The following is a 19891-nucleotide window of genomic DNA, read 5'->3' as shown; positions in this document are numbered from 1 at the left end:
ACAAAGGGATCTTAGGATTGTCTCAAAAGACTTACATAGATCGTGTCCTTACACGTTACAACATGCAACAGTGCAAACCCTCCGTCGCTCCAGTAGTTAAGGGAGATGTTTTCGGTTCATTCCAGTGTCCGACAACAGAGGTTGAAAAGGAGCGAATGAGCCAGATACCTTACGCGTCAGTAGTCGGGAGCCTGATGTATGCTCAAGTCTGTACTCGCCCAGATATCGCTTATATTGCTGGAATGCTAGGCCGTTATCAGACTAATCCTGGCCTAGATCACTGGAAAGCAGCTAAGAAGGTCCTCAGATATCTGCAAGGGACGAAAGACTATAAACTGACTTATAGAAGAAGTGATCACTTAGAAGTGGTAGGTTATTCTGATTCTGACTTTGCCAAATGCAAAGATGACAAGAAATCCACTTCGGGCTACATCTTTATGTTAGCAAGCGGACCTATCTCATGGAAGAGTCATAAACAACAGTTAACTACAACTTCCACAATGATGGCAGAATACATTGCTGTTTACAACGCAACCTGTCATGGAATGTTGCTTAGAAATCTGATCACTGGACTCAAAATCGTTAATTCCATTTCTAGACCATTGAAGCTTTACTGTGATAACTCAGCTGCCGTTAGTTTCTCGAACAGTAACAGTTCGACTGGAGCTGGTTTATATCTCGATACAAAGTACTTGTTCGTACGTGAACGTGTTGAGGAAAATAATCTTTGTATAGAGTATATTAGTACTAAAGATATGCTAGCGGATCCGATGACTAAAGGTCTCCCACCTAAAGTTTTCGAAGAACATGTATCGAATATGGGACTTACTAAAGACCTTGTTTAATGGCATATTGTACTAGCTTATGTTTTAATTAATAAAATTTCCTCAGTTTGATTTTGTATGTCTCTAACATATGTTCTGCCGGTGTAATGACATATAGACAAATATAAATACAAATCAGACACTAAAGGGCTTATACATATTTTGATCGTAACTGTTAGGTTTTAAATTGAGGCTATAGTATGACTAATGGGGGTCCTGAGTCGAATGATGATTCAACGGCTGTATTTCTCTGCTATAGTTCTTGGTTTAAAGCTAAAATGAGTGTTAACTCCTGGCCAGGCTTACCTAATACTCATGATAAATGATTACTTGGCTAAGTGGGAGAATGTGAGATTAAATATATAAAATGTAATATTTAATCTTGTAGCCTATATAATCATTTATATTATATTAGATCAAAATATATTTATTAACCTATTAATAATTAGTTGGTAATTGTTGATGGACCATATTACCCTTATTAACTAATTGGGTTTCCTCTTGGGTGTATAAATAAGGGGCTTATTAGAGAGTTAAAGGGTTACACACATTACACAATCACAACCCTCATAACATCAAAGAATTCGTGACTCTCTCCCCATAACCGATTCTCACCCTAGTTTCGGTTTCATCACCATCATAATCTTACACCCTAAGGAGGAACCAGATCATCCTGACAATCATGTCAAACTCCATGGCTGCATCTCTGACTGGATTCTCTGCTGGCATGTCTGCTGTAACAGGTATTATTCATGTTTTCCATTATGTTTAAACAGAACTGATCCAACATTTCTCTCACATAACACAAACTCTCGATAACGACTTTTCTTATCATCATAGAGCCTATAGTGATGGCCCGTCTTCTCCTTAAGTCAATGATTTAGACTTGACTTTAGTCCTTTTTTTATCTATATGATTCTATGGTGTGAAAGTTTTTCTCTTTAATGTGTATCGACTTTTATGAATGTTATTATGTAAAAATAGATTTAAAAGAGTTATTGAATTGTAATATACATTATTACTTTCCACATAACCTAAACGGATTGAGGGATTGTAATTAATAAGTTGAACCGATTCTAAACATGTTGTGTTAACCTTGTAAAATATATTTTTTTAAACGTCGATTTGTACACGTAATCCCAAACACATCATTCTACAAAATGTAGAAATTGTCAATTTGATATTTACGTAATTTAAATGGGGACCAACACTAGCATGTGTTGTGTAGTCGTTTGGTGATTGATATTTAATTAATACTGTTTGGCACGAGAAGTTGAATTTTAGACTCCGAGCCACTCTCCTTATGTGTGTCGATAGTCAAACTCGATAAATTATGAATTTAATATATACCGGTAGGGCTGTTCTTTTTTATTCGAAACGTGAGACCAACCTGATTAGACTCTGGGCCACTCTCCTTATGTATGTCGATAGTCCAACACAATAAATTATGAATTTAATATATACCGGTAGGGCTGTCCTTTTTTATCCGAAACCCAAGACCCCACCTGAATTCGAAGCCACCCGAACCCGAATTAGATAATATCCGAAAATCCCGAACCCAAATAACCCAAATGTCCAAGGTTTATATCAATGAAAATTGAAAAGGGTCTTAGATTTTCGCTATACTTGAACCGTCAAAGATGTAGTTAAAACAATGAGTTATTGGATTTTAAAAATCATAAATTTCACATGTTGGCCGATAATAATCCCAACTTTAAAAATTCCCTCTAACGATCCAAACTTGTAAGGATTTGGCCCCCATTAATCATTTTCTAACATATAAGAATTTGGTCTCTTTAATAGATTCAAGTGCACTTGCAGACCCTTTAAATGATTTAAGTGCACCTATGTTGGAAAAGGATCAATAGAGGTCAAATTTTTATAAGTTGTGATCATTGGAGGGAATTTTTAAAGTTGAGATTATTATCGACCAACAGGTGAAAGTTAGGATTATTAAAATCCAATAACCTTAAAACAATATATCCACGTCTTTATTCTTTTTCATGTTGATTTATTTAAAATTATAGGTGTGTATGCTTTGATGCATTTAAATTATTAAAACCAGTATTTTATAATCATTAAAATAAAATATCTTATTATATTATACAGATTCCTAACAAGTAACAACTAGTTTATGTTTTTGTTTGAGTTCGAGCATATGTCATAATAAATCAGTTTTTTTTAACTTTATGCACATAAAGTTTATCCTTAATGTGATAAAATATCTATCATGAAAAGAATGATTGAATATGTGTGCTAACAAAATTTTGGATTAGATATACAAATAGATAAAAGCATTGGAAAACTTTGAGGGGGTTGGGGAGAATCTAAAAAAATGGAAAAAAGAAATTGTGTCTCATTGGTAGAAACTATTTTAAGAAAAGAAATGGAAAATTTGGACAAGTTTGTGGAAATAAAAGATCTATCAGAAGAAGAAATAAAAGATCTATCAGAAGAACTGAAGAAGAGCAGTGGTAAAAAAATGGAGTGTATGAAAGGTTTGAGAGAAGGGGAAGCATTTAAAGCTAAAGACTTTAAACAAAGAGCTAGGGTGAAATGTGCTATGGAAGGGTTATTGGTCAATGGAGTATGGATTTCGAAAGTTTCATTGATTTAAAAAAAGAGATCATGGGATTCTTCAAAAAGAAAATATTGAGAAGAAGGTGAATTCAAGACCAAAACTCAGGTGCCATAACATTAGGAAACTCTCAGGTGAGGAGGCGAACAAACTTAGGGTGAGCGAAGTGGTGTCGGTAAAGCGGGTTACCGATCGGTTAACACTGCCGCCGATGGTGTTTACCGCTCGGCTGCATTGGATCCGATGAGGGAAGGGGGAGAGAGAAAGGTGCGTGGTGGGGTTCATTCCTTCTCAACCAATCACACATTTTTTTTAAATAGTTGGGAAATTGGCTTGTAATAAGACTATGGGGTATGGGGCGGGGGTTGGAGCGAAACGCCCAAGTCACCACCCCGGGTGGGCTTGGGTTTGGGCGTGGCCCCATTGGCGTGGGATTCACCCCGGGCGTTGGGCGGGGCTACCCACATGACATGGTGAAACCTCATTGGCCAAGAGCACTAGCCATACCACCCCAGCCACGCCCCACTATCCCCCTTTGAAATTGGCTTTTGGTCTTGGGTGCCCCATACTCCACGTGTCGCACCATGCCCCCAACCCACGCCCCACCATACCCCACGGTCTAATCGCACATAGACCTTATTGGCCAATAATAATCCCACCTTAGAATATCCCCCCCACCAGTCCCACCTTTTACCTATTTTTCCTACAATGGTCCCCCGTTAAAAAAACTTAACGGGGTTAAACTTTTTTACAAACTACAAACAAATTTTTTAGGGCTTTTGATTAGAACGACGATACGAGTCCATTGATGTAAAACTTGCCTCGAAACGGTGCTTCGAGCGATGAAAACGACGCTTCAATTCGGGTGTTTAAATTTCCAATTAACCAAAATCAAGTCACTTGGAGCACCATTTTGAAATAAGTTTTACATCAATGGACTCGTATCATCGTTCTGATCAAAAGCCCTAAAAAATCTGTTTTGTAATTTGGAAAAAAGCTTAACTCCGTTAAGTTTTTTTAACGGGGGACCATTGTAGGAAAAATATGTGGAAGGTGGGACTGGTGGGGGGAATATTATGAGCTGGGATTATTAATGGCCAATAAGGTTTAGGTGAGATTATTACAGGTCAATTCCCCTAAATAGTTTACCTAAACCCCATTAGGTAAACCACCACCAACGTTTTTTAGCATTAGGTAAGCAATTTAGGTGAATTGACGTAACACCATCTGATTGTGAGCGTGGGCTTTGACAAGCAAACGGGTCAAAATAGTTTTGGGCGTCGAGGGTATAATCATAAACACTTGGTCTAACCAACGTCGGACTGTGAAGCAATCAACTTTGGTGGGGTTGGATATCGTAACCGAAACTCGGTTGCAAGGTTTGGTTAAAAATGGAGGTTGGGTTTGTGTAGCAAAGCCAAGTTGGGATGAAACGACGCACGTGAACCACCCGAACCACCACGTTTATCTTGCGCCCTCGTCTTCGAACCGGACCCTAAATATTTTTTCTTCCCTTCACCTCTGTTTGAGTCTTCCATTTGTTTGAAAATAGTTGAAATGATGAGGATAAAAAGGTGTGTAAAAATCGCAGTGGATTTTGTTTGTTTTAAAGGTGAAAATTAGTTTTTTTTAATAATATAAACGGCTATATAGCCGTTGAATTGCACAACGGTCGAAGAAAGCAACCCCTTCCCGAGCGGTAAGCACCTTAGGCGGTGATGTTACCGCTCGATAAACTCGTTTACCGACTAAGTATACCGCCCACTCCGTTCACCCTATAATATATTAGTATGTTCATGTTGTTTGATGCTTTCTAAATATGTATTTCCCTGTTATCATAAAATTTTAATGAGTTTATATTGATAGATTTCCCTGTTACTCTTCTTTAGTAGCACGTGGCATGATACATTATTAATGAGTTTATTTACTATAATCTACAGACATTATATTATATTATATTATATTATATAATAATAGACAAAGTTATCCACTAAAGACTTTATTTATTGTTTACTCAATAGCTACGTATCATATTAAAATAATATGATAGTAAAATAATATTTCGTCACAGTAGGTGAGTCACAAACAAAGTCATTTTAAACCACAATATTATATATGTAGTCCGTGACATGTTTTATATTATTAAATTAGCGATTCTTAAATACATTTTATACATTAATTATTTAGTACTTAATTATTTAAGTATATTTTATACATTGATTATTTATAGACAATTTTTTCTCTCTCTTGTGATACATCAAGAAACCTTTTATATTACAAAATACAAAATACAAAATACAAACCCTGTTTTAACCCCAAGCAAATTTTCATCAAAATCATCTTGATTATAATTTTTGTGACTCGTTATCAAACCCATACATTTTATTAGAACAAACACAATTAATAGAAATAAAACTAAATAATCACAATTGTGTTTAAACTATTTTTTTTATAAAAGAATTTGATTAAAACTTTTTGTAATTTTAAAAATGAAAAATAATAGTGGGGTCAAAGCCCGAATTTTACTTTGAAAAATATTTATAATAAATCATGGTAGAAACTATTAAGCAAAAAATAAGTATATGATGTAGAAAACTTTTGAAACATGTTAGTGAAGTTTTCCCTATAAAGAATCTTTAAAAATTGGAATTATTAGCTGGCAAAACCGATTTGAGCTTGGATCAAACTTTGCCTTATTATTGATAAAATCTCATATTTGTAATTGTTTATTAAACTATGGGGGTAGCAAATCCAAACGTGACCTAAAACACGAACTGAAAAAAAAAGTTTTAAGTTGTAATATCTAAAGTGTTTTATAAACGGGTTGTATTCGGATTGACATGTTTAATTAAATGAGTCGTGTTGATTTTGACTCATTTAGCCCGCTTAATTAAATATGTTGACCTTCCAGTTGTTTAATTATACATGTCGACCCACTAAACATGCTATGTTTGAGTTAAATGATTTTAAGCACAAACGAACTAGAGTAATTCCGTCATAATTGACATCCTACATTCAAACTAAACAAAAAAAATCTTAGGTAATAATAAGTTAATGGTACATTTTCACGATAAATAAGTATAAATATTTAAACATTTAATCTTATTAAATAAGATACTTATATTTTTCTCGAAACAAAAAAAAATAAAAAAATAGCACGAATACAACCAAACTGCTTCTCTGTTCTATACCTACACTAAACACCTCACCATCTTATTTTTTGTGTTTTTTAACATAAAATGGGGATGTGGAAAATACTAACGGTACATGACTAACGTTATTGGTCGCCGTTTGACATTCCTTTTTTGGTAAACGCCGTCTATTCATCTTTAGATAGCCATACAACCCGACGAAAAGCCAACAGTTGGATAAGGTGATAACGGAGGCACATCGAATATATCCATTCCGTTACCGTTACCGTCAATGTCACCACAATCCCAAACTGCCGTCCAACACGAAGGAGTTAATGGCACAACCGGAGCTTCCGTCATCTCACCACCGTTAAATCCCTTTGTTTCCGTTTCCATCTTTGTTTCTTTTTTAGCTTCTCTCTCCTCCACGTCAGCTTCTCTAACATTTCTTTTACGAGAGTTACTTTTTACCATTGGCATATCTGCGGCCGCATTTAAATTTCCAATTTCTAGTGGGAAATTTAAAATAGCTTTACTACCGCGCAGCTTGAATGCTGCGCGGTCGTAAGCCTTAGCCGCCTCGATGGCGGTGTCGAACGTCCCAAGCCAAACCCTACTTCCTTTCTTGTTCGGGTCACGAATCTCAGCCGCGAACTTTCCCCACGGACGCAACCTAACCCCTCTATAACGTCTCCTTTCACAACCCTCAACGTTCTCCGCCACTGGTTTCTCCACCAGTGGAGAAACCAGAACCGGAACGGGAACGGGAACGGGAACGGATATGTTTAACGATGGCTTTCGCTCGTTAAAACTACCACCACATCCGTTCCCGTTCTGTTTCCAAGGATACGAACAAACCACTGGCTCTGATACCATGTTAAATTCAACCTGTTCATCATAAACATGGTTGCTAACATGTTCAAAAACATGGGAAGACGATGACGATTGAGGCGAAGACGAAGAATAAAAAGACGAATTACTCGGTGAAATTTCGTCGAAAATGAATCCGGATTCGAGGGTGTTATTGCAATCATTGTGGAAAAAACTAGAGTGTGTTTCAAGGAAGGATAGATCATCAATAAGAAGGTGTTGACGGATTACATCTATAGTGGAATATTCATCAAGTGATGACATTGTTAAAACACAAGTGAACTTGAAGGAATTAGTGGGATGTGTTATAGAATGAAAGGAATTGTTGAGTGGAAAATATGGAGTGAAGAAATGTTATATATATAGTGGAAGAATAGAGGACATGAGTAGAAAAGATTCAATAGATAGAGACTAGAGAAGTAGAGGAGGGAGGTTCTAGGATGATGAGAGGAAACATCCTTATATTTGTGACCATGACCAAAACTGACTAATATATAGTTTTTTATTCTACTCCAATATTTATTCTTTTATATAATTTGACCCTAGGCTTTCACAAAGACATTACTTTAGACTATTGTGTAATAAAAAAGTTGTTATATCAAATCTCTTTTATATTATTTGTCCCTAGGCTTTCACAAAGACATGAATGTAGACTATAGAGTAATAAAAAAGTTGTATCAAATCCATCTTTGGCCCTTGTTTTCTACTTTCATGTGTTATACATAGTGAGTATAACAGGGAATAGAGCCGTATCAGCTCATATTCACTGGAACATCGAAACGCCTGCTCCTAAGTAAATGTGAGCCATGAGTGCATGACCATAGTTAACTTCGATAGGAAAATAAAATGAACCCAACTAGCCAATCGAATGAAGCCACAGTGTCCTTTGATTTTTTTTAATAATCTTTTATTTAACATTGGATTTGATTTTTTTAATAACTTGTATTCGTTAACTTTAAAAAATTGAAATACACAATTTTGTTTCTTTTTTTTTTTCCTGAAAATTCTGACAAAAACTTACGAAAAACCAAGGTTTTTAAATAAAGTATTTTTTTGTCTCGCCAATGGTTTTCATAGTTTTTATAGAACATTAATCTTGTTTTTATGTTTTATTTTTTAAATAACTGAATATAAAATGTTTTAAATTGTATAAAAATTCTTTTTAAAAAATAATCCCGCAAATTCACACTCACTAGATATAGCATATGGTTAGTGAACATGAGCATAGGAGGCTCTCCAGCTTGCGTGTCGCCTATATGGGCATGTGACTCACATTCACCTGACATAAACATACCCTTACATTCTTTTATACAACTATAACTAGTATTATGACCTGTCGTGTCAAAACAAGATGTAAAAGCGGGTAAATAACTAACAGCGTATACGTTGCCGCGAAACCAACATTACATGACAAAAGTCGCCTCCAACCATTACTTTAGATGTGAAGTAATTTGAGTAAGTCATAACACAATAAACACCTGGTTACAACAAAAAAAGGACACCCTAATGTGATACCAACATGAAGTAAATTGAGGGACTAAACATGTAAATAAGCAAAGCTGACTAATGAATGAAAACACTTTATTAAAGTCGAGGGACTAAACAAGTATATTAGGAAAGTTAAATCGAAGGGACCGTACGGTAAACATAGTAAAAACTGAGGGCGCAATTAGAAAATTGAACTAAAAAACAAAACACTGACAAACCATTAGCACTGTAGCTAGGGGTTGTGTTTTGGTATTATTTATAATTATAATTCATTCGCTTATCATTCTTACATATGTCCATATTTTTCTCTCTCTCGTAATGATACATATACCAACACTCTAAACAAAATGAAGGATTCATCATACTTTTGTTTCGTGCTTTTTCACTAGGAGCGTGTGATGACTCATCATATTTTCGTTTCCTGCTTGTTCGCTAGGAAAGTGTGGTGGAACGTTTTTGTTTAGGCTAGGGTCCCTATGCCTAACAAACTCCCTAGTCTCGACAAGCTCATTGAGATCTTACCTAATAGCCCCGGTTAAAAGACTTGGAAGCGTTTAGTTAACACTATCTGCTTGGCAATAGTATGGCGTATTTGGGTTGCAAGGAACTCGAAAACGTTCGATAACAACTCCATCCCGGTCAAGAGGATAGTGGAGTTAATCAAGGAATATGCTTTCTTGTGGGTGTCTAATAGGTCGAAGTTGCATCCTATTTCATGGGATAAACGGGTCAACTTTGATGTAGTCGTCTTGTTGTAAGCTTTCGCCTTGCTTCATTTTTTGCTTGTATGTCCATCCACTTTCTTGCTGGGCCATTTATATTTATATATAAAGTTGTGTTGCCGTTCAAAAAAAAAAAAAAAAAAGGATTCATATCATGTTTCGGTCCTCTATTTCCGAATAACTTTTTTTGCCACGTCACGCCAACAATTCAACTCATATACAATGTCATTACCAATCAACAAGATTCTTTCTCAAGTTAAGCGAACTACCGAAGCACATGTATGTACCAATCAACAAAATCTTTCTCAAGTTAAGCGAACTAGCAAAGTTGAAGAATAAGGATTAAATCTGTTATATGTGTATAGCAAGGTGCAAAAAAATGATAACGTGTTTTGTGGGGGTCCAATAAAAGGAATTACTATTGTTGATGGCAAGTGTTGTTGTCCTTTATCCACTTTTCTGTTTCCCCCTCGCTCCTTCCTTACGCTTTTTATGATATAAGAGTGAATTTTAAGACATTAAAAGTGTTATTAATTAATTAATATTATCTTATTATAATTATTAATTATCCACAAAACAGCCCCTATTGCCTAAAGCTCCTAATAAACCATTTGATCTTTTTTTAAGATTGCCTAAGAGACCCATCTAAATAAACCAAGTGAACTCAAAATCTATGTTTATGTATTATACTATGGGGTATTGTCCTCTTTCCTCCAGCTCCACGTTATATCCACCTCATCACCTTCTTCTTCCCCTTACTCTTCTCTCATCCATAGGAAGTGGTTTCCCAATCCAATCATATCAAGAGAGAGAGAGAAGTAGAACGGGGATAACGGGAAGAATGTCCCTATGGCACCGACGGGAAGACGGGAGGGGCAGTGTTCCCGATACCACGTCACCTCCCCGATGTGTATCCCGATCCCACACCGGATGCTCTTATGTGTTTGTATAATTGTGTAAGTTGTGTGACACGTTTGATAAATGGATATCATTATGTTTTGTCATGTCCATAGTAAAGATATCAGGTCATAAGAAATGTCACATATTGAATAACTTCAACGCGTTTTTTGGCGAAATTGGTGTGGATAAGAGGAGAACTACACAATGTGTGCTTGGATAGAAGTAATACTAGGATAAGTGATTTTTTACCAAGTCTCCACTTAGGAAAAATAAATAAATAAATAAATTAGGGAGCTCCTAGTAAAATCAACCGGCAATCGAATTAACCGAAAATTGAAGTAACCAAACATCGGTTATCGGTTTTCATTATTAAGTACTATGAGCAAGATATTCCAAACTTTTAGAATAATTATGAGATACGCATACTTGTCTTATTAAGTTTTAGAAACAAACACTTTTAATTATTCAAGACGTATAATACACGAGACTATAAACTAGTTTACATAATAAAAAAATCAGTTTAGATATTTATACTCTTAAACACATGACAAAAAACAAACGGATACGATTGATCTCCTTTAAATATAAGTCGAGAAAGATAAGCCATGAGGTGTTGATTCACGGCACGTGATCATGTGTTTGTGTCATGTTGACTAGAAATTAATCATCAAATGTTGCTGTTTTTCCAAGTTCAAAATTCATCTCGCGTCTTTTCCTTTTCAGGGATGTTTGGTAACTTTCGAATGATTAAATGTTGAACCAGTAAGAGATCTGAACCATTAAGTACTGAACCAGTAAGAGGTCTGAACCATTAAGAGCCAATATAATGCTTAACCTTTCAGAAACAAATGTCTGACCAATTCAGATTAGAGGTCTTAACCATTCAGACTCTGAATAATACTTAATCATTCAGAGGCAAATGTCTGAACCATTCAGACATCTGCTCATGAAACAAATAGTCTGAACCATTAAGTGCTGAACCAGTAAGAGATCTGAACCATTAAGAGCCTCATTAAAAGGTAAACAAACAACCCCTAACTTGGTTAACTATTTTTTTTTCTCCAAGTTATATAACAATTAGGGTCGGTCCGAGAATTACTGAAAATTCAAATGCCATAGACGGGTATAAGAAATGAGTTTCTAAAAAAAAAAGGTCAATTGTTGCTATTTTATTTGGTTGTTGCCATTAGCTATTTCTATTTAATCTATACTATATAATAAAAGAAACCAATATGAGGACACATTCAACTCTCAACTCAAATACGGTAATCACTATGTTTACGTGATATTTTATAAGAACCATCACCACAATCACTCCATCCATCGTATATCGAGTATATCCGTTAGTTTTTTATAAGATATAAATTTTTATTAGATTTATTCAACCCGTGTAATAAACGAAGTTTTTTTATAGATATAACATTTTTATTTTTTACTATACATAATTACATTTATTCAACTCGTGTAATACACTGGGTTTTTTAAAAATATAACTTTTTTTGTTATGGAGTATATAAAATTAGATTTATTCAATCCATATAATACATAGGGTTTATAAAGATATAACTTTTTATTGTTTGGTATTTGAAATTACATGTGCTCAACACGTATAACACATGAGGTTCTTAAAAATGTAACTTTTTTCATTATTTAATATATAAAATTAAATTTACTTAACCCGTATAATACACGGGGTTCTTAAAAATACAACTTTTTTTATTTAATATGTAAAATTACATTTATTCAACCCATTATTCAACCCGTCTAATAAACGAGATTTTTAAAGAGATATTTTTATATTATTTAATATATAAAATTACATTTATTTAACCTGTGTAATACACGGGGTTCTAACCTAGTTATGTATAAAAGAATAATTTAAAACAATATTGGGCTACAGAGTTTAATTGGGTAAATGCATTTAATTGAAAAATTGGTTTAATTGTTTAATGGACTTAAATTAAACCAAAACGTAATAGGTTTAACAACCAATTTGGACTTTCAGATTTTATCTACAAAAAGTTACGTGCACGTGTGTATATATATAAGGTTGGATTAATTTAAGAAGTTTAAACAGTTGCAGATCTTTTAGAACTTGTAATAAACAATATTTTTAATTATATAATTATAGTTTACACCTTAGGGTGGTTCCCGTCCGGGCTAGGTCTCCGGTTCGATCCATGCACTCCACGAAAAAATTCCCCGTGACGGTTTGAAAGGAGGACACCGGGGTGTGGGTAGGGATTCGAACTCGGGACCCGGGGGTTGTCTAGAATTGTCTTCACCGCTGAAACACACCTTTCAGAAAAAAAAAATGTATTTTTATGATTACATACATGTTATGTTAAGAGTAATACAAAAATATAACTATAAAATGATTCTTTGTCAGGAGTTTTAAAGGTTTTGCAATTATTTAAAGTTTTGAAATGATTCTTATCTGATAAATATATATATTGGGCTCTGGAGAGTGTGGGCATGGCCCACTTTGCCTCTCCTAGGGTCGGCCTTGATTATAATTGTGAGACTTTCAATTGGACGACAGTATAAACTTTCTAGAATGACGAGGATTCTAAGTCCCAACTTGAAGATCCATACATATGTCAAGTTCTTTTGTGTGACGACATATGGCAAGGAGTGAAGGAGATCCGTTTAATATAAACAAAACACTGTATAGATTTTCGATTAATATATAAGATGATGTTAAAATTGAGTTGTTGTTGATGACTTGATGAGCAGGGTTTCAGTAACATTATTTATTTCATTTTTTTTTGTTTTTATGCAATTATACTTAGAAAAAGGAACACAAACAAATAAAAGAGAACGTAAAATGCATTTAATCGTATAAGCAAAAACCTAAGGTATAACAAAAAAATGACATGGCACATGATATGTCATGAATACAATGATGTGGTTGCTTAACAATTTTTTCATGAAAATAGTAAATGATTGACTGTCTATTTTGATATTCAGGGCACCTTATGGATATTAATGGATCTATGATATTTAAACTTTGTTGAGTTAATTGAATAAATGGACCTTGTAGCTTGTTCATATTTCATATTTGGCTCATATGAATAAAAAATTGCAAACTTAGTCCAAACAACTTTACGCGGGTTGGAAGTTTAGCCACCAATGTTAATACTCGTCAGGGTTTAATGAAAAAAAAATGTCTCCACGTTTCATCAACGTGTGGGTAAATTAGTCTTCAAATCGCAAACCCAAATAAAGTACCTCTTTCTCCCTACAGATTGTCGTTCATTCGACTTCCTTCAACACACCATCACATCCGTTCGACTCTCAACACGATGCTATGGTGTGTTGAAGGAAGTTGAAGAAACATGATGTTTGTTGAAGGAAGTCAAAGGAATGCCATTTGGTAGGGAGGAGTATTTTGTTAGGGCTTGCAGTATGAAAAGACTGAATTACTCTAAGGTGGATGACACTTGAGGTCCTTTTTCTATTAAAAGCTGACGGGTATTAACGTTGAGGGCTAAAGGTACAACTCGTGTACAAAAATTTGGACTGAGATTACAATTTTACATCATTGAGGACCAAACATACAATAAAATCACACATGCCACTTGTACAATTAACTCAACTGTATTTGGTCAAAGTTGAAGACTGCTCAACCTTCCATAAGTCCATGTTCAAAAGTTTGACGTTTGACTTTTTTCAGTCTTCAATTTTTTTTTCAAGTTTTCTTTTACTTTTATAATTACATAACCTTTCTTCTTTTCTATTCCACACTTCATTATTGAAAAATGGATCCTCGTGTAAAAATTCATAAAGAAGGGTATGATATCTTCCCTTTAGTTATGTAACTTTTTTCGTTTTTTTATTATTAAAAAATGGATCCTCATATAAATATTTAATAAAGAAGGGTATGATATCTTCCCTTAGTTATATAACTTTTTTTTTTAATTTCAACCATGTTTTGCTTTTTTTTTTTTTTTTTTAATTTCAGTTATATTTTGCTTAAAAGTTAAAAGTCCCTTTTTGGCAGTTTATATCTTATTAAATTTGTACACGTATGAATATATTATATAGAAGGGTAGGGATTATGTACATTGATCCAAAAGTGTGAGAAGTGTATTATAACACTATATAATACCATGTAAACACCGTATAACATTATGTAACACCATATAACACCATATAACACTATATAACAATATATAACACTATACATCTATCATAGACATGCTATCAGATAAAATATAGTGTTATATGGTGTTACATAGTGTTATCCGGTGTTTATATGGTGTTATATAGTGTTATATATATTGTTATAATACACTTCTCAAACTTCTGGATTTAACGTACATTTTTTTTTTTTAACAGTGAAATTCTATGATTATAGAATAGGGCCAGCATATGCTGTAAAACCCGAAAATTACAAAGCTAAAACAAAGACAAAACGAAATACATCTTATTCTCTAGTCCCCCAGTTCTTTAGCTATTATTTTACAATGTCTCTTATGTTAAAATCCTCCCACCTCCCCCAGTCTAAACCAGTCAATCTCGATCTGCTTTTTAACCATAAGAACGTGTCTGCCTTGATGTCTTCGAAAACATTCTCTCCTGATCTTACTGTGCCATTAAACTATAACGTACATAATCCTCATTCTTATATAGAAATCATTAATATTAATATAAAGAACTCCTTTAATAATTAAAGTATTTATAAATTTTATTTAAATGTGATACATAAAAATGTTATAACTTTACTTCACTTGTATCTCATATTATATCTTTAAAACAATACATATAAGTTCATTTATTATTGGTGAATACATACATTTCTCATCAAATTATTTGTTAAGTTATTAGAAATTATGGTGTGATTATCATGTTGTATATTCACTCCTGAATAAAAAATATACAAAAATGCAGTTGTTCTCGTTCTCAAGCCCCTTCTCATCCCATCCCCCCTCCCTCCACACACACAAAAATATAAAATCCTAAAAGGGTTAAAAAGGGATATTTTAAAAATATACATTATGCATTGCGATTATATTGGTGATTATACAATACTCGCAACGGTGCACTTAACACTAAAACAATGGATATAACATTATCAGGGCCGACTCTGAGAATTCACGTACCCTGTTCGAGCTCGAAAAAACGTGCCCTTAGTTCTTAACTAGAAAAAAAATTTAAACTAGTTTTTCATACAACTTTGAACCGCTGACAAAAATATAGCATTCGATAAACAATGCAATTAACAAAATACAAAATATAGCTAAGTGATTTCGAGTTTTCGACATAAGTTAACTGAATTCGACATAATAACTGAAATCGTAAATCAATCCTAAATCATAAGTAAACTGAATGAATGAATGAATGATGATGATGATGATCGAAAATCAATCCTCAATCATAAGTAAAGTGTTTACCTGTGAAATCGAAGGCCTAAAAATTGCAGAATGAATGAATGATGATGATCGAAGGCTTGCAGTGCTCTCTGTCTCTGATCTCGATTGCAGAATGAATGATGAATTAATGATGATCGAAGGCCTGCAGAACATTAACAACACCTAAAAAATTGCAGAATGATGATGATCGAAGATTCGAAGGCCTGTTCCTGTGGGACGTTTCATTACCTAGTCCCGGATGAAAAGTTGCCGCCCAGAATTGTTTTTTTATTAGTTTTTAGAAAATATTTGGGTATTGGGCTTACTAACCTAATGGGCTAAATAGTTTAAACAATATAATTTTTTTTAAGTGGGCATATGTTAATATTTTTTTGGTTATACCCTATTAAAATTTTTTTTACATATATAATATCAGATTTTTTTTTAAAAATTACGTGCCCTACGAAATCACGGGCCCTGTTTGTCCTCCCCGCCCTCCTTCAGGGCCGGCTCTGAACATTACAACAATGCATCTAACTGTATAATAGTGAGTCTAAATACTAAAACAATGGATATAACATTACAACAGTACATCTAACTGTATAATAGTGAGTCTGACAATATAGTAGGACATGCGTCTAAGTTACCCATATCAGACGTATGAACGGATTAAAGATTATAATGTGGTGTGTAAACCCCTGCAAAAGTGCTTCTAGAGACCACTTTAATAAATGCACACATTCTCACCCTAAAATACGTCCCGAATCATCTTTCAAATATTTTCTGTTTTGTATGTGAGTCATTGAATTATAATGAACTTTTTTTTTTTGAACGGCAAAATTTGGATCACTGACGGACCACTGGAGTATCATCGTGCCACCAGCAGAACCACCCGATCATATCCATCTCCACTAGGCAATAATGCCACACCAATTCAGGAGGAAACCCAATAAATCTGGGAAAAACCCCCTTTGTGAGAATCGAACCCATGACCTAATGGTCATAAGCCTTATCCCACCACCAAGGTACCACTAGGCTATAAAAACCAAACATTTTTCACTCATTCGATGATATTTTAATATATGACTGAACTCTCTCTTTTATGTCTTTTACATTATATGTATCATGATTGTTTCATTTTTTTGGTCTCATGATTAAAGAGTAAAAAGTGTTACATTTAGGATATAAATTTTTGGGTAATTCAACAATTAGGGTGGAGGGTATAGGTTCGGGGAGTTGGGTGTTTGAGTGGGAGTCACCGATCGGTGACCACCCCCACTTGATTGAGTTGGGTGTTTGAGTTGGAGAGAGTGAACAAAATCGGTGATTGTTCACCGATGTGATTGAGAGGAGAGGAGAGAGGAGAGACCAATCAATTTTTTTTTTAATTGAGGGGTGTTTGATCATACCTTTTTTTTTCGAACGGCGGCATTTTATAACTGAAATATAAAATACAACGAAGGGGCCACTGGGAGTCCCGAAAGAGAAAAACAGAATTACATAATAATATCTCTAATATTGAAGTCTCTCCATCTCATCCAATCGAGCTTACTAAACGGCGACCGATGTTTTAGCCAAAAGTAAGAGTCTTCTTTAATCTCCTCGACTACCTTCAGAACCGAGAAAGGAATGTTTTCAAAAACTTTCCCATTTCTACTTTTCCAAACTCTCCAGACAGCAGCGTACAAAACCACTTCAATGGTTTTTTTCCAAATCTTTGAACCCTTTTGTTTGTAAACTTCATCTAGCAAACCATTGAAATCCGACACTTGAACGCTAACGCTGATCTTGATCCAGTTGAAGACATGCCACCAAACCGCTTTTACCAAAGTGCATTCGACCGTGAGATGGTTAACTGTCTCAACATCACCGCCGCAAATACCACACTCCAAGTTCCCCAGATTAATGCCTCTATGATCGAAAGCTGCTTTTGTAGCTATGCTCCCTAGAATGAGTCTCCAAACAAAGAGTAACACTTTATTAGGGACCCATCTATTCCAAGTAAAATGCCCCACCTCGGTTTTTTTACCCATTTTCTCAGCCACAAAAGACCGAAAAGTCGCTACAGAGAAGGTCTGAATCGAGTCGTTGTTGTTGACGATCCCGGTGTTATCCGTGATCTCCACCCGAGCTTTCTTAAGTTCAGCGTACACCAAGTTAATGTCTTTCCATACACCCGGTCTGTCTCGCTTGATCGGGATGCCTAAGGGAGAATTATCATTGCCATGTATTGCTCGTAAAACCTTCGTCCAGAGTTGCGTCGGGTTGTTTCGGAACCTCCATTTCCATTTAGCCAACAAAGCCCAATTTAAACTTCTTATTTCTCCCAAACCCAGGCCTCCCATGTTCTTTGGAGCTTGCACCTTCTTCCACGCCACCCACTGTAATTTATTCTTTCCACCCAACTTACCCCAAACAAAAGCTCTTCTAATCCCTTCAAGAGAATTGATAACCTTGACCGACGCTTTGAATATAGATAAGTAATAGGCTGGGAGGTTACCGAGAACCGCTTTGGACAATGTAATCCTTCCACCCATAGAGAGAGTCTTCGCTTTCCAATTTGATAACTTTTTCGCAAACTTATCAATAATGGGTCGCCAAGGCCCAATCCGTTTCATGTTTTCGCCAACCGGAAGCCCAAGGTATAAGAAAGGGAGGGACCCCGCCTTGTAATTAAGTAGACCCACCATCCTATGTACCTCGTCCTCTTTCGGGCCAACCCCCATCAAGCTACTTTTCATAAGGTTCACCTTTAGGCCGGACACAAGTTGAAGACATCTAAGAATTCTTTTTAGGTTCATGACATTCTTCTTAGACCAAGATCCCATAAATATGACATCATCGGCATAACATAGATGGGGAGTAGAATGGAGAGTTGACATGGCATAATATTATTGGGTAGGATTTCATTCAAACACTCTAGGGTGATTGACTATACCCTCCACCCTTAGATGATCAAACTAATACTACAATTGGTTTTACACTCCGTGGCGAAGCTTGACCCGAATGACCGGGGGGGGGGGGGGTTGAAAACGTATATACCAAAAAAATTCTATAGAACGCGGGGGGGGGGGGGGTCGAAAATGTATATATCAAAAAATTTCTATACGAAAACTACATATATAACACTACTGAGTATACTTCGCCACTGTTTATACTGGATCTGTTTTTAAACCGGTTAGGGTGAGGCAGACATATTCAAGAATATGAATATACTATTCTTATTCTTAATATTCTTAAAATGTAAAAAGTTGAATATGTAGAAAGAGTAAAAAAGTGTTATACTATGCTTTTTCGAGTTTGTCAAGAAAGACATTTTCTTTTCAAAAGTGAGTGATACCATTGTCAAACCATCTTTTATAAACAGGTCGGCATCATGTATTTGATAAAACATATGTTATGTTACACATTAAATAACATTAATATTTTGTGTTTTTAATTGCATACATTTGTTGTCATGAAACATTATCGCCTTTAATCTTGTTGGATACAACATGGCAACGTGTTTGGTCATGAAACTATAGGGACATACATGGGAATATATAATTCCAATTAACACATCCAATAAAGTGTTCCTGATTTCTAGATAGTTTTTTTAACGGCAAATTTGGATCATTGACGGATCACTGAAGTATTGTCGTGTCAACAGCGGAACCACCCTATCATATCCATCTCTACTACGCATTAAAAAGCCTATACACCAATTCATGATAAACCCAATAAATATGATAAAAACCCTTGTGAGAATTGAACTCAGGACCTCATAAGCCCTAAGCCTTATCCCGCCCCAAAGATACCACAAAGCTATAACAGCATAGGTAATTTCTAGGTACTAAAAATGTAAAATAACAAAAAAATCGTATTAACTATATATTTTGTAACATTATACTATCAATGTGTTTTGAGTTCACTAGGTATGAATGAGAGGGAAACCAGGGGCGGACCTAGCATGTTACTAGGGGTAGTCCCCACTATCCCTTGACGCTCCGGTGGTAGTGTAAATTTTGGAAAAATTTTACGTTTT

At 35.0% G+C, this 19891-nt stretch overlaps 2 protein-coding genes across 2 annotated transcripts; both read right to left on the bottom strand.

Moving 5' to 3' along the window:
- Positions 1–6483: 6483 nt before the first annotated feature.
- On the bottom strand, positions 6484–7749 carry LOC110869161 (ethylene-responsive transcription factor 5). Its single transcript, XM_022118451.2, has one exon. The coding sequence runs from the start codon at positions 7665–7667 to the stop codon at positions 6732–6734; it is 936 nt and encodes a 311-aa protein (XP_021974143.1). The 5' UTR covers positions 7668–7749; the 3' UTR covers positions 6484–6731.
- Positions 7750–17363: 9614 nt separating this feature from the next.
- On the bottom strand, positions 17364–18749 carry LOC110867200. The gene has a single exon (XM_022116330.1). The coding sequence runs from the start codon at positions 18747–18749 to the stop codon at positions 17364–17366; it is 1386 nt and encodes a 461-aa protein (XP_021972022.1).
- Between the last annotated feature and the right edge of the window lie 1142 nt (positions 18750–19891).

The sequence above is a fragment of the Helianthus annuus genome, chromosome 7 (genome assembly GCF_002127325.2).
Source record: "Helianthus annuus cultivar XRQ/B chromosome 7, HanXRQr2.0-SUNRISE, whole genome shotgun sequence".
Taxonomy (NCBI): Eukaryota; Viridiplantae; Streptophyta; class Magnoliopsida; order Asterales; family Asteraceae; genus Helianthus; species Helianthus annuus.
This window is presented reverse-complemented; position numbering and strand designations above follow the sequence as displayed.

Coding starts and splice junctions, on each gene's coding strand:
- LOC110869161 (XM_022118451.2), bottom strand. CDS start 7,667: ATGTCATCACTTGATGAATATTCCACTATAGATGTAATCCGTCAACAC.
- LOC110867200 (XM_022116330.1), bottom strand. CDS start 18,749: ATGTCAACTCTCCATTCTACTCCCCATCTATGTTATGCCGATGATGTC.